General features: G+C 38.8%; 1 protein-coding gene across 1 annotated transcript; it reads right to left on the reverse strand.

Moving 5' to 3' along the window:
* LOC109709512 (premnaspirodiene oxygenase-like) lies at positions 7,513 to 13,137 on the reverse strand. Its single transcript, XM_020231782.1, has 4 exons — positions 12,880 to 13,137; positions 12,061 to 12,395; positions 9,890 to 10,205; positions 7,513 to 8,375 (listed from the first exon to the last, which is right to left on the reverse strand). Exons 1-4 carry the CDS (start codon positions 13,102 to 13,104, stop codon positions 7,752 to 7,754), a joined length of 1,500 nt encoding a protein of 499 aa, XP_020087371.1. The 5' UTR covers positions 13,105 to 13,137; the 3' UTR covers positions 7,513 to 7,751.

A 13,508-nucleotide genomic window follows, 5' to 3' on the forward strand; every position in this document is an offset into this window, starting at 1 on the left:
TCGGACTCGGTACGGGCATTATGAGTTTACGGTGATGCCTTTTGGATTGACGAATGCCCCTGCCGCATTCATGGATTTGATTAACAGAGTGTTTAAACCATTCTTGGATAGATTTGTAGTAGTCTTCATCGACGAAATTTTAATATACTCCCGGAGCGATGCCGAGCATGAGGAGCACTTGAGGACTGTGCTACAGCTTTTGCGAGAGAAGAAGTTGTATGCCAAGTTAAAGAAGTGCGAGTTCTGATTACGGGAGGTTGCTTTCTTAGGCCATGTGATTTTCTGCGGAAGGAGTAGCAGTGGACCCGAAAAAGATTGATGCTATTCGGAATTGGCCCAGACCGACGACGGTGACTGAGGTGAGGAGTTTCCTGGGACTGGCAGGATATTACCGTCGGTTTGTGGAAGACTTTGCGAAGCTTTCCACACCCTTTTCTCGATTGATTCGAAAGGGGATTCGGTTCATCTGGAGTGAGGACTGTCAGAGGAGCTTTGACGAGTTGAGACAGAGATTAATGTCAGCTCCTATTCTTGCCCTTTCTGTGATGGGGGAAGGATTTGTGATTTATAGTGATGCATCACACAGCGGGCTGTGCTGTGTGCTGATGCAGCATGGTAGGGTGGTAATTGCTTATGCTTCACGGCAGTTAAAGGATTACGAGAAGAATTACCCTACGCATGACTTGGAGCTTGCCGCGGTAGTCTTTGCTTTGAAGTTGTGGCGGCATTACTTGTATGGCGAGCACTGTGAGGTTTTCACCGATCATAAAAGTCTCAAGTATCTGTTCACCCAAAGGGAGTTGAACCTGAGGCAACGCCAATGGTTGGAGTTACTGAAGGACTATGACGTTAGTATTCAGTATCATCCCGGCAAGGTGAATGTGATGGTAGATGCGTTGAGCAGGAAGGCAGTGCAGAGCTTAAGTTTGATGATCACACAGCAGAGGCCGTTACTCGAGGAGCTACAGCCGCTGAGACTCGAGATAGTGTTCCCTGGGTCTACTGCGAGACTGATGTCCATGGTCTTGCAGCCCACTCTGTTGGATAGGATCCGAGAGAAACAGGATGGAGATCCGCACTTGTTGAGGATTCGAGAGCTGCTAGATAGGGGACGGGCTGAGGGCTTTGTAGTGGACAGTTCGGGAGTACTACGATACAGGGACCGACTGTGTGTGCCTATGAATTCAGAGATCCGAGCGGATATTTTGAGAGTGGCTCATTGTACTCCTTATACGGTTCACCCTGGTGGAACCAAGATGTATAAGGACATGAAGGCACAGTTCTGGTGGAACGGAATGAAGAGGGACATTGGCAGATTTGTGGCTCAGTGTCTGACTTGTCAACAGGTAAAGGCCGAGCATCAGGTACCTGCTGGCAAGCTTCAGAGCCTGCCAGTGCCCGAGTGGAAATGGGAGCAGATCACGATGGACTTCGTCGTGGGATTGCCTAGAGCACAGGATGGTTTTGATGCTATTTGGGTGATAGTGGACAGATTGACTAAGTCTGCTCACTTCCTACCAGTTCAGACCACCTGGTCCAGAGAGAGACTCGCGCAGCTATACCTGGATGAGATTGTCAGGCTGCATGGTGTGCCAATGTCAATTGTATCGGACAGAGACCTGAGGTTTGTTTCATATTTTTGGCGGAGTCTTCAGACAGCCTTAGGTACACAGCTACATTTCAGCACGGCGTTTCACCCACAGACAGATGGTCAGTCTGAGAGGACTATACAGACTTTAGAGGACATGCTGAGGGCATGTATCCTGGACTTTGGAGGAGGGTGGTATCGACATTTCAGACTGGCTGAGTTTGCGTACAACAATAGCTATCAAACGAGCATCCAGATGGCTCCGTTTGAGCCGTTGTATGGACGCAGATGTCGATCCCCTTTATTTTGGAGTGATGTGGGTGAGAGGAAGACACTAGGGCCTGAGATCTTGCTAGAGTCTTGAGGAATAGGTGAGAGTTGATCGACGACACCTTTTGACAGCCCAGAGCCGCCAGAGGAGCTACGCCGATATCCGGAGATGAGACTTAGAGTTCTAGGTTGGAGATCATGTATTCCTCAAAGTCTCGCCGTCCAGAGGGATTCGCCGATTTGAAGTACGTGGAAAGCTCAGTCCACGTTTCGTTGGCCTTTTTGAGATATTGGAGCGAGTTGGACCGGTTGTCTACAGGATTGCTCTACCAACAGGCATTCACGATGTGTTCCACGTCTCAGCTTTGAGTAGATATGTTTTCGATCCCTTTCACGTGATCGACTTCACTCCACTAAAGATTGGCGAGGATCTGAGATACGAGGAGCGACCGTTGCGGATTCTTGCTCGGGAGACGAAAGAATTGCGCAATCAGGTCATCCCGTATATAAAAATACAGTGGAGTAATCACGAGGAGCGGGAGGCGACTTCGGAGCCTGAGACGGTGACGAGGGAGTCCTATCCCTACCTTTTTGAGGCTTAGAGCTGAGGTACGCTTAAGTTTTGCGAATGAAACTTTTGTAGTAGGGGAGTATGTGGTATCCCTGGTGTATAGTAGTTGAGGCTTGTCGACAGCTCTGGAGAGTGTCGGGACAAGTCCGAGTCGCGTTGGCGCGAAATAGATGCAAAACGGACTCAGCCGGGACGCGAGAGCAGGACTTGGCATTGGAATCTGTAAACAGCAGATTTTCTGCTTGTTGTACCGGTACAACCATCAAGGCGTACCGGTACACTTTCTGTACCGATACAACATCAGGGGTGTACCGGTACACTGCGACAGATTTTGCGCAGCTGCTCTCCGGTTGCCATTTGTACCGGTACATTTGCCCGTGTACCGGTACACCTGAGTAGGTAAGGGGCTTTTTGGTAATTTCGTGCCTCGTACGTGTCACCACTCCACCCCTTCGCTATTTACATGTGTAGAGAGGTTGAGAGAGAGTATTCTACCTGCTTCTTATCCCCTCTCTCTCTAGCATCGACCGAGCAAGGAAGAGCTCGGGTGGAGTTCGAGTTTCGCCAACGTCACGCCGCGGTGCCGTTCGAGCGTGTCTTCGTCGTCGTAGCATCGCGAGGAGGCCGGGCGAGGGTGCGATTCCGCCGTTCTCGACGTCGCGCCGGATTGGGATTAGCTATCGAGGTAGGTTAATCATCGGTTTGTCTTCTAAGTGTATAGTTGGTCGAAATGTGTTGTTGTGTTGATAGATTTTGCTCAGTTCATGAATTTTGGCATATTCTATGTAAAATATGAATTGGAGCTTTCTCGTTGCATGTATCTACTAGTACATGTTGGACTGGAATTTTACTTAGGAGAAAACAACGATTATGACCTGTCATATGCTTAAACTACCTGATTTAGCTCTAGGAGCCGTTGTAATTTTGTATCGTCGCAGTATCGGTGTGGTGGATACTTCAGATAGTTTAGATTTTAGTTACGCTCGTGCTGGAATGCCTAGCGTACTTTTATAGTAGCGTTCAGACTGTTCCGGACTATTGGGTGCCGTCGGAGTTGACGGTGGACCCATATTGCCGTTTTGGCGTCAGATTGTGCTGAGGGCACGTGACCTGTTGATGGTTAGACCAGTTAGACTCGGTTACTGTACTTTGGCTTGTGAGAGCCTGATTGAGCTCGACAGAGATACGCTGCATACTCGATTGGGTAGCTCCCACGAGTGCCACTCCGAAGACGGGCATTGTGCTTTCGCATGGGTATCGTTCGTGCAAGTTGGACTTGCTCTACACGGACCGCTTAGGGTAGAGGTAGCTGTATAGTCGCAACCGGGTGGGACGGGTGTGTTCACAGTCCCAAGGACGGGTATGCTTACAGTCTCAGTTGGATTGGGTCAGCATTGACATTTCCTACAGTTGGTTAGTATAGAGCATGATAGTGTAGTCACTTGTAGCTGTAGATTTCCTTCCAGCATTCTTCTACTATCTTTGCTCCCTTCTGTAGACTTAGTGGGTGGACCGATGATGCTGAGGGCGGTACCCATTGAGGACTACTTGTTTTTACAGTAGTTATTACGCCCAGTTGTTACCTCTCTTTTTGCAGAGCCTGCTGTTCCGGCTGCTGCTTCCTCTGAGACCGATCGTGGCAAGGGCGTTGCCGGTTAGAGCCCTTCCCAGTTGCTGCAGTTCGAGAGGTTACTAGCTCCAAGTAGAGTAGTTTTTGCAGTTCATGTACATACAGCTTATGTAACTCACTAGAGTGAGCCTTTTGTACCTGGGTATTCGTATGTATATAGAACTGACTTTTGTTTACCTGTTTATTTTCTAGCAGCTCTATACTACTGTTTGTAGTATTGTATGTTTCACAGGTTCAGCTATCGCTTCGTATACAGGGAAAATTCCTTTGTATATAGCGGATTTGTCGGCGTGCCCGGGGAATGAGATATTCGGGGTGTGACATTTACCCTGTAAAAAAAAAAGATTCAAGAATAAAAATTTCAAACAATTTATCATAAAATATATAGGATGCTATGAACTACTAAAGGATAAACTATATTACCCTTATCAAATCATAAAAGATCACATATTTGCTCGAACATCTTCAAAATTAATGATATTTTCTAAAAAAAAACATCAAATTAAATAATAGCAATGTAATAACAAGAAATTTAATATCTAAAAGTAAAAATATAGAAAAAAAAGTTGATGAAAGTTAAGAAACAAAAAACCTCATATCATACCACATACAATAAATTAATGTAATGACGAACCAAAAGCTTGAAGAGTAATCCTATTCTATTCATAATAAACTTTATTAGTTAAGGAAAAAAGAAAAAAAAATTCAAATCTATAATTTTGATTAGAAATTAAAATGAAATTGCTTTACCTTACAAGAAAGGAATACTTACTTATCTTCAGAAACAAAGTTGATAATTCGATATCCATGTTTTTTCCTCCAATCTTACAAAATAAAAAAATTGGTGAGAAAAACTTTGTGGAATTAAGGAATAGAAGAAAAAACGATAAGAGTAAAAAATTTCTTGAGAGTTTAAAGTGAAGAGACAAAGAAATAGGAGAGAGATGGAAAGAAATATCACTAATTAAAAGGAGGGAAAGATGAAATTTCAAAAACTTGGAGGGCTTTTCAAAATTTGAAAAACTAATTGTCATTTATCACAAAAAATGTTGCTATATATTCTAACATTTAACTTTTAATGTTGGTGTTATTTATATTTAGCAACATTTGCACCTAAATATTGGTAAATAAATACATTTAGCAACACTAATAAATAAATGTTGTTAAATTTTATAATTTGTGTCCCTTAGTGAAATGTTGCTAGTTAAATGTTGCTAAAAGTTAAACTTCTTGTTGTGGTAGCTAGTTGTAATTCAATTTTTTGCATTTCTATTGTAGAAATAGATATTATTTGTTATTATTATCTACTAATATCTCTTTTGGATTGAGTGAGAACAGAGCGCACTTTCGGTGGTTGCACCTACTGGGTTCCCACCCCTTATAATTTGTTAATTTTCAAGCCTACTATTGGTACCTTTTATTTTAGAAAATAAAAAATCTTGGAACAAATGTTGTTAACATTAGAGTTAAAGTTGTTATGGTTTCAGTTTAGTGGTATTTACTCTGATTCTTCGTGTATATCATGTATGTTTGGTACATGTTGGTATATGTTTCCGCTTCGTGTGGGTATGGGAAGCCTAGCTCGTTCGACAAATTTGTTGCACGTATTTGAGCAGTCCCAATTGGAAGTCTCGGGGCGTGACAATGATCAAAGGTGTAAAGGGTCTTATGGGGAACGAGACAGTGGGTAATGTTTTGGGAGTCAGCACTATGAAGATTCGGATGTATGATTGGGTAGACAGAAGGCTGATACGATATATAGTATATTATTGATTTGATGCAGAATTTGATCTCGTTAGATGCGTTGTACTCAGAGGGTTGTGTGTTTTCACCTTCAGGTTCAGCTATAAGATTCCGAAAGCGAGACCGGATTGTGTGTGAGGCGAACAAGCACGAAAATTTGTACATTCTGAACGAGAGCACAGTTAGAACGAGTGCAAAAATAGTTAAAGTTCCAAAAGTTCACGAAAGTGCAAATTCAGCTACTCAAGGAGGAGCAGAGGATGCTGGGACATCTAGCGGACGAGATAAGCTTAATATGAAGTTTGTTTATTAAACTCGAAGAAGCAATAGAAAATTACAAATCAAATCAAGGCGAAGATTGTTAGAATTTAGGTACATTTGTAATTACATACTCGTTAGATTAGAAAAAAAAATATTTAAATCTATTAAATATTAATTGATTAGAATTTAAATATTAATTAAATTTAAAATCTAATTAAATTAGGATTTGTAGTACGTTTTATTTGTCTTATATATATGCACATGTTATGTGCACATTGTGCTAAAGCCTCGGGTGATGCGTACAGCTAAGGCCTGTGTGCTGTACCAGAGAGAACCTTAGCCAAGTGTTTAGTGCACCTAGTGCATAGGTGCGGGTGCATAGATGCGGGGAGAAAGAGAGGGTGGGAGATTTTTAGAAATAGGGTTCAGGCTAACGCTATTGATAACAATCAGCATTAGAGCGAGCTGTGGTTTCTTAGCAATTAGTATTAGAGAAGTACCAAATTTCTAAAATTTTGAATAATTAAAATTTTAAATTCAAATTTATTTAAATTTTAGATTCAAATTTAGATTTTGAATTCATATTTCATCTCGAGTTTTAAATTATTAATTAAATTTTTAATTTCAAATTTAGATTTTGAGTTTAAATTTTAATTCAAATTTAAAATTTTGAAAAGCCAAATGTAAATATCCACATTTCCACTTTATCTTCCCGTCTTTTAAAAACCTCTATTTTGTCTTCTTAAAATTAAAAGTTGTAGTACTTAACTCAATACTGTTACAATTTCGTTACAATTCCATCCATAAATCGTGTTGTACAACTGGATAATTATTAATACTAGTGAAGGCCCGCGCTACGCTGCGAAAAATTTATATAAAAAATTAAATTTTAAATTTTAAATTTAATTTTTATTTTTTTTGTACATGATCCGCAATTATACAAATAAAAAAAATTTAGAACAGGGGAGGAAAAGGGGGAAAAAGGGTAAAGAAAAAGATAATATNACAAAAATCCCTACCCATTCCTACCCATGTTAAGGATATAATGGTGTCTCAATAGTTTTCTCAACTCTATCATGTTATTTATGCACCAAATCATGATGAAATTATAATAGCATGGGCTAAGTGCTACAACTCTAAATTTTAAAGGGGAATAATAGAGATTTTCAGAAGATAAGGGGTAAAGCAAGAAAAAAGATATTTATTTTGATATTTTCTATATTTTAGCCAATTTAAAATTTGAATTCAAAATTTAAAGTAAATTAAAATTTTAAATATTTTGAAATTCAAGTTCATATTTGGTTTCAAAATTTAAATTCAAAGTTAATTAACATTCAAATTATGAATTCAAACTTAAATATTTAATTAAAAAGAAAATAAAATATTTATATTTAAAATTTTTAGTAATTACGTGTAGGAAGGGATAACTTTAATTTTCTCATAGGTTACAGCACTATTTAAAATCAATAATATAAGATACCGACCCCATCCAGAAATATTTTGTAGCAACTCATGCACCGTACATAACTTTAATAGTGTACTAATTAAGTTATATAGTCTCTTATAGCATACAATGCTAAGAAATCCCATCTCCTTCTCAAATACATGGGTCGATATTATAAGATAACACACAACCTTCAATTATTCTAAACATGAAGTTAATACAAACTTCTAGGAGATGATTCTTTTTATTCGACCGGCAACGAAATCCGCGGGATTGCAATTAGATGCAGCGGCTCCTTCCTTGGCGCGGTAATCCCCAACGTCTCAGTCATGTCGAGATCTTCGATTTTCATGTCGCATGGAAGCTTCCAATCAAAATAGAACAAAAGTTCAGCAAGGGCAAACTCGACGGTCGCCAATCCGAAGGTTATTCCAGGACAGATCCTTCGGCCAGCACCGAATGGTAGGAACGCGAAGTTGCTCCCCTTGTAGTCTATCGAGTTCCCCTCGAAACGCTCTGGCATGAACTTCTCTGGGTCCTCCCAGTACTTCGGCTCTCTTCCTAGTGCCCACGCATTTATGACTACGCGAGTTCCGGCCGGTACCGTATACCCTAGAATGCTACAGGTCTCCTGGCAAACCCTAGGGACCAATAGAGGGACTGAAGGGTGGAGCCTAAGGGTTTCTTTGATGATTAGTTGGAGATAGTTAAGCTTACTGATATCATGCTCTTCTATCTTATCTTTTTCCTTGAATGCTTCTCTCACTTCTTGTTGTGCTTTTGCCATGATATTTGGGTTCTTGATGAGCTCTGACATGACCCATTCCGTTAGGGTGGAGGATGTTTCTGTCCCGGCAGCAAACATGTCCTATGATAAAAAATAAAAAAAAATGAAAGAAAAATGTTAAGTCTACAAAAATTAAAAGAATTAGGATGTAGTCTTTTCAATAATATTTAGCTCAAAATGGCTGACTTAGGTCTCCTTTGCTATCACTGTTATTTTTTTAATTTTTTTTAAGTACTAATTGTATACAATTGAATATATCATTGGAAAGATGTTTCTATAGTTGCTATAGTTAATTAGCTTGTAGTGCCTTTTGGCTAAGTGATGAATAATAATTTATTAAAAAATTCTAATATATATATTAATTCTATATTTTTATTTTCTGTTGTCAAACAAATATTATGAATGTTAGGATTTTAGTCAATATGCCATCTCTTTCTATACTATTTTATGCAGAAATTTTATTTTAAAAAATAAAAAAACCACAACTATACCAAATGATGCCCAGCCCCTCAACTTTGAACTTTTTGATAGAGACTTGATTAACTTTCAATTTTTTGGAATTAAATTAGCTTAATTAAAAATGAAAATATTTCAACATATTTATTTATAAGCATTTAATTAAATCCAACAAAAGTAATGATTTAGAGTTAATATAATTAAAAATTCTAACAAAAATTTCTACTAAATTAAAGTAACTAGAATAATTCAAGTGCAAAACAATTAGAAATTAGGGGCAAGTGCTTATATTCCCCTGCAAGATTTTTGAATTTCTTATTTATTCTCCTTAGAAGGCTAATATTAAAAATATCATTTTAACGCTCTACGTTCTTTCAAATATATCCCTAAACTTAGATTCTATTAGTAAATTGTTAGGAACAAATTATTTCTATAAAAGAGAAATTACTATTTTGCCCTATATACTCTCCTACTATCATTAAATTTTCTTATTTGCCCTTAAGTCAGAAAAAGAAAAGGTATTTTGACTTCGTTTCTTTCAAAAATATCCTTCTACTACCACAAACTTTTTTTATTTACCCTTAAGTCAGGGGCAAAAAAGGTACTTTGACTTTTTCAACTTTGGCACAAATTTAATGCGAGTTTAATATGAGGCGACTTAACGGATCCTAATTGGGGGGTTATTTTTGAATAACAAAGAAAAATATAAAGGGTATATTTGAAAAAAAATAAAAGAAGAAGAATTAAGAGTATATTACATATTTCAGAAGTTTTGCAGGGTATATAGATAATTATCCCTAAAATTAAGGAGGTCACAATCAAAAAATTAAGGCTTATGGGTCAGTTCAATATATATGTCTTATTAGTTGAACAGGTCTCTATATATTATAACATTTTCTAAAATTGCCAAAATGGAAAAAATCAGGGTTATGATATATCTTTTGAGTTCCACTAATAAATTCAAGGGCGCCATTAATTAGCAAATCACTATTTATTAAGGAGGTTTATTGCATTTCAAACTATCAAATTTGTTAAAACGAAAAAAAGAAAAGCATTGGATAAAACAAAACTATGGAGGGTTAACATAGGCCATTTCAATATATACTTCATGTAAATTGATCATCTTTGTACGTACTCACCAACATCACGGCCTTAACATTTTCAAGTGTAATGGGCACTTCCAAGTCCTTTTGCTCCCTAGCTTTCAGCAGCACATCCAACAAGTCCTCCTCCCCGTCAAGTCTTTGCGGCCTCTCCTGGTGGTCTTGAATCGTGTCGTTGATGATCGCATCCATCTCTCCGTGGATCTTCGCGATCTTGCGCGTCATCATCACATCGAGTGATCGTAGCGAAGGAAACAAATCCGAGGTACCGAAACCGGAGGCCAATACCACAGCTTCCCTAATAATTACTAGGAACCTGCTTTGTTGCTTGAACATCTTTCCGAAGGTTGCCCTGCGAATTTTATTTATTTATAAACAGAAGGGACTAAGAGGAATTTTTGTGAACTTCGCATCTTCGCCCACGAATTTGTATATATATAACTAAATATTACGAAACTAGTGCATGTTATCATTATCGTGTAAAATAGTGAGGGTTGCGATTGCAATCAAATAAAACTCGAAATATAAAAAGCATTTCATGGGCTTACAAATAAATACTATGCAAGCAACATATTTATGGGATATTCAAAAATTATTGATGTTGTATTATATTGTTGGGTAAACTTCAAATACCCCCTAGTGGTTTCACATTTTCTCATTTTAGTACTCTATAGTTTAAAGTGTATCAAATTAGTACCTGTGGTTTCGCACTTTCTTACTTTAGTACCCTGTAGTTAAAGTGTATCAAGTTAGTACCCTATGGTTTCATTTTCCTCTTTTTATTATTCATTTCACTAATTTTTTCGTTAAATCAGTGGCGCCGGCAAAGTTAAAATTAAAGGGTACTAAAATGAATATTCGATAAACCTAGGTAGGGTATCTGAATTTTTTATATATAATTTAACGAAATATTAACAGAGGATCTTTTCTCATTTCACTAATTTTTTTCATTAAATCAGTGGCAAAGTTAAAATCAAAGGGTACTAAAGTGAATATTCGATAAACCTAGGTAGGGTATCTGAATTTTTTGTATATAATTTAACGAAATATTAACAGAGGATCCGACGAAAAGAGAAAAATGAAACCATAGGGTACTAAATTGTGCACTTTAAACCACAGGGTACTAAAGTGAGAAAGTGCGAAACCACAGAGTACTAAATTGATACACTTTAAACCACAGAATACTAAAGTAAAAAAGTGCGAAACCACGAGGTGGTATTTGGAGTTTTCCCTATATTGTTTTCATAGTATAGTATAAAGCTGTCCAAAATATCTAATATACCATACCCGATCCGGACCCTATCCGGACCCTACCCGGATACGAACCGGGCCTGATAAAAATAGATAGTATATGGATAGAAAAAAAAATATCCATTAAAGTTCCGGGTATGGGTTCGGATACTTTATATCCATACCCGACTTGGACCCGATCCGAACGCGACATTTTAATCAGTAGGATCCGGAAGAGGTTTCAAATTCGGACACAGAACCGGACTCGGATCTGTGAAATACCCGATAGTAAATAAAAAAATCTGAAGCTGAGGGATCAATTTCAATAGGACTTATAAATAAAGGATGCATATTTTCATCCTAGTGAACCCTGGTCATTTTGTTTACTCTTTTTGTTTTATTTTACTCATTTTTTAATTGTAGCTGTAAAGTTTACTGTTTGAATCTTTTTTTAAACAAATTTTATTGGATTAGATGCAACTAATTAAAATGTGGGTTTTTTTAATAGTGATAGATTTATAATTTGTCTATAAACTATTTAATCAAATTTATAAAAAATATATGCATATAGTCATACAGATACCCGTACCCAATTTAGGCCCAATTCGTATTCGATTTTAAGCGGATAGTATACACGTAGTCACTATCCAGACCTACTCAAATAGACCTGATAGATATATTATTAATTTAAGTACTCAGATCTTGACCCTATCCAAAGTCGAATGAGTAGTGGATAGTTTTTTTTTTTCGTACCTATTTTTTTTTAGGGTACGAATATAGTATATCAACTATCCAGATCGGACCCGATATACAGACATGTTTAGTATATAGTATGAGCGACAATCCCAAAATGTGCTTATTAAAGTTCAGATGGATTTGTGGATTTATTTGTCCAATTTTAACTGGTGCGGTCCCCAGTGTCTTGCTGGGACCATACATGCCTGTAACGGAACATCCCGTCCACATTCTATATATACCTGCACACGATGTTGTTGGCCAGGGACATGAGCTTGAGGCTAATGTTGACCGGTGTTTGCCGAGCCGCCGTGCCGGCGATGTCCTTCAGAAACCCGGCAATCTCCTCAGTGCGGAGCAACGAGAATGACTTCACACGCTTGGCGCTAAGCAGCTCCATGATGCAGATCCTCCGGAGCTGGCGCCAGTAAGTGCTGTGGGGTGCAAAGACGATGTCGGTGTAGCCGTAGGTGATGATCTTTGGGGCCGCCAACTCAGGTCGGAATGCAAATTTGGTGTCATGGGTCTTCAACACCGCCTCCGCCACCTCACGGGATGTCACGACCGCGAGGTCTATCTGCATTGATTATAAATGGCTGGAATTTTTAGAGAATATGTGACACCCCAATAATCCCACATCGGATGAAAATTGAGTTGTCATTGAGTTTATAAGAGACTTAGACACTAGTAATAATAACTGGGCTTAAGCATTTTAGGCCGGTGTTTGGGCCTAACAAATTATTGTTGCTAGTGGGCTTGATCGTTATATTTGGTATCAGAGCCGGTTTACCAGCTGGACAGGTGTGGCGAGTCTCGGCTGAGTCAGGGTCTGGATGACGGGCTAGCGAGACGAGTCTTACATCGCCTGTTGATCTTGGGTTGTGTGATTGAATCGACAAGTACGTTAGGGCCTTAACGGAGGTAGTCTGTGACACCCCAATAATCCCACATCGGATGGGGTCGTCATTGTGTTTGGGCCCAACAAGGTCGTTGCAGAATAATAATTATTTTTAATGGCATCAGAACAGCAAATTTTTAGATAATAATGATTGTTTGGGTACCTGGCCGATGCGGAGCAGCATAAGCGGGCCGTAGGTGCCTGCCAGTGCGGCAAGGGCACGATGTGGCAGGGCGGTGGCCAGGTAGTGCAGGCTGCCGATTATGGGGAGGCGAGGGGGGCCCGGCGGGAGGTCTGACCGGCGGGACGATCGGGTGACAATTGCTAGAAGAGGGAGAAGTAAGATTGGGACTAGTAGGAGAAAGAGAGAAGGGAGCTGGAGCTCCATGTTCAAGAGAGAGAGTGAGAGAGAGAGAGAGGAGATAAGGTGTGTGGGCTTGTGAGGTTTACTAATCCCGTGTACGTATATATATCACAGATGTGGGAGGCTAGACGCTTTAGGGAGAGTGTTGAGAACATAGCATGAGAAATCCATTTCAAGATTAGGCTGTGTTCATGGTTCTACCTAAACTGTGAAAAAAAAAAATTTCAGCGCAAATATCTTCAAAAAAAATAAATTTTAACGTGCTCGGCGGTTGTATTTCCGTTTAATAGAAAAAAAAAAGTATATAAATTTTTCCCGTTACAATTGTTGGCTGAAAGCATAACAAAGAAAAATTATAAATGAAACTATTTATATATATATATATATACTATATATACTATAAAGTCGCGGCTGGTACTCATTGATAC

The sequence above is a fragment of the Ananas comosus genome, linkage group 1 (genome assembly GCF_001540865.1).
Source record: "Ananas comosus cultivar F153 linkage group 1, ASM154086v1, whole genome shotgun sequence".
NCBI lineage: Eukaryota > Viridiplantae > Streptophyta > Magnoliopsida > Poales > Bromeliaceae > Ananas > Ananas comosus.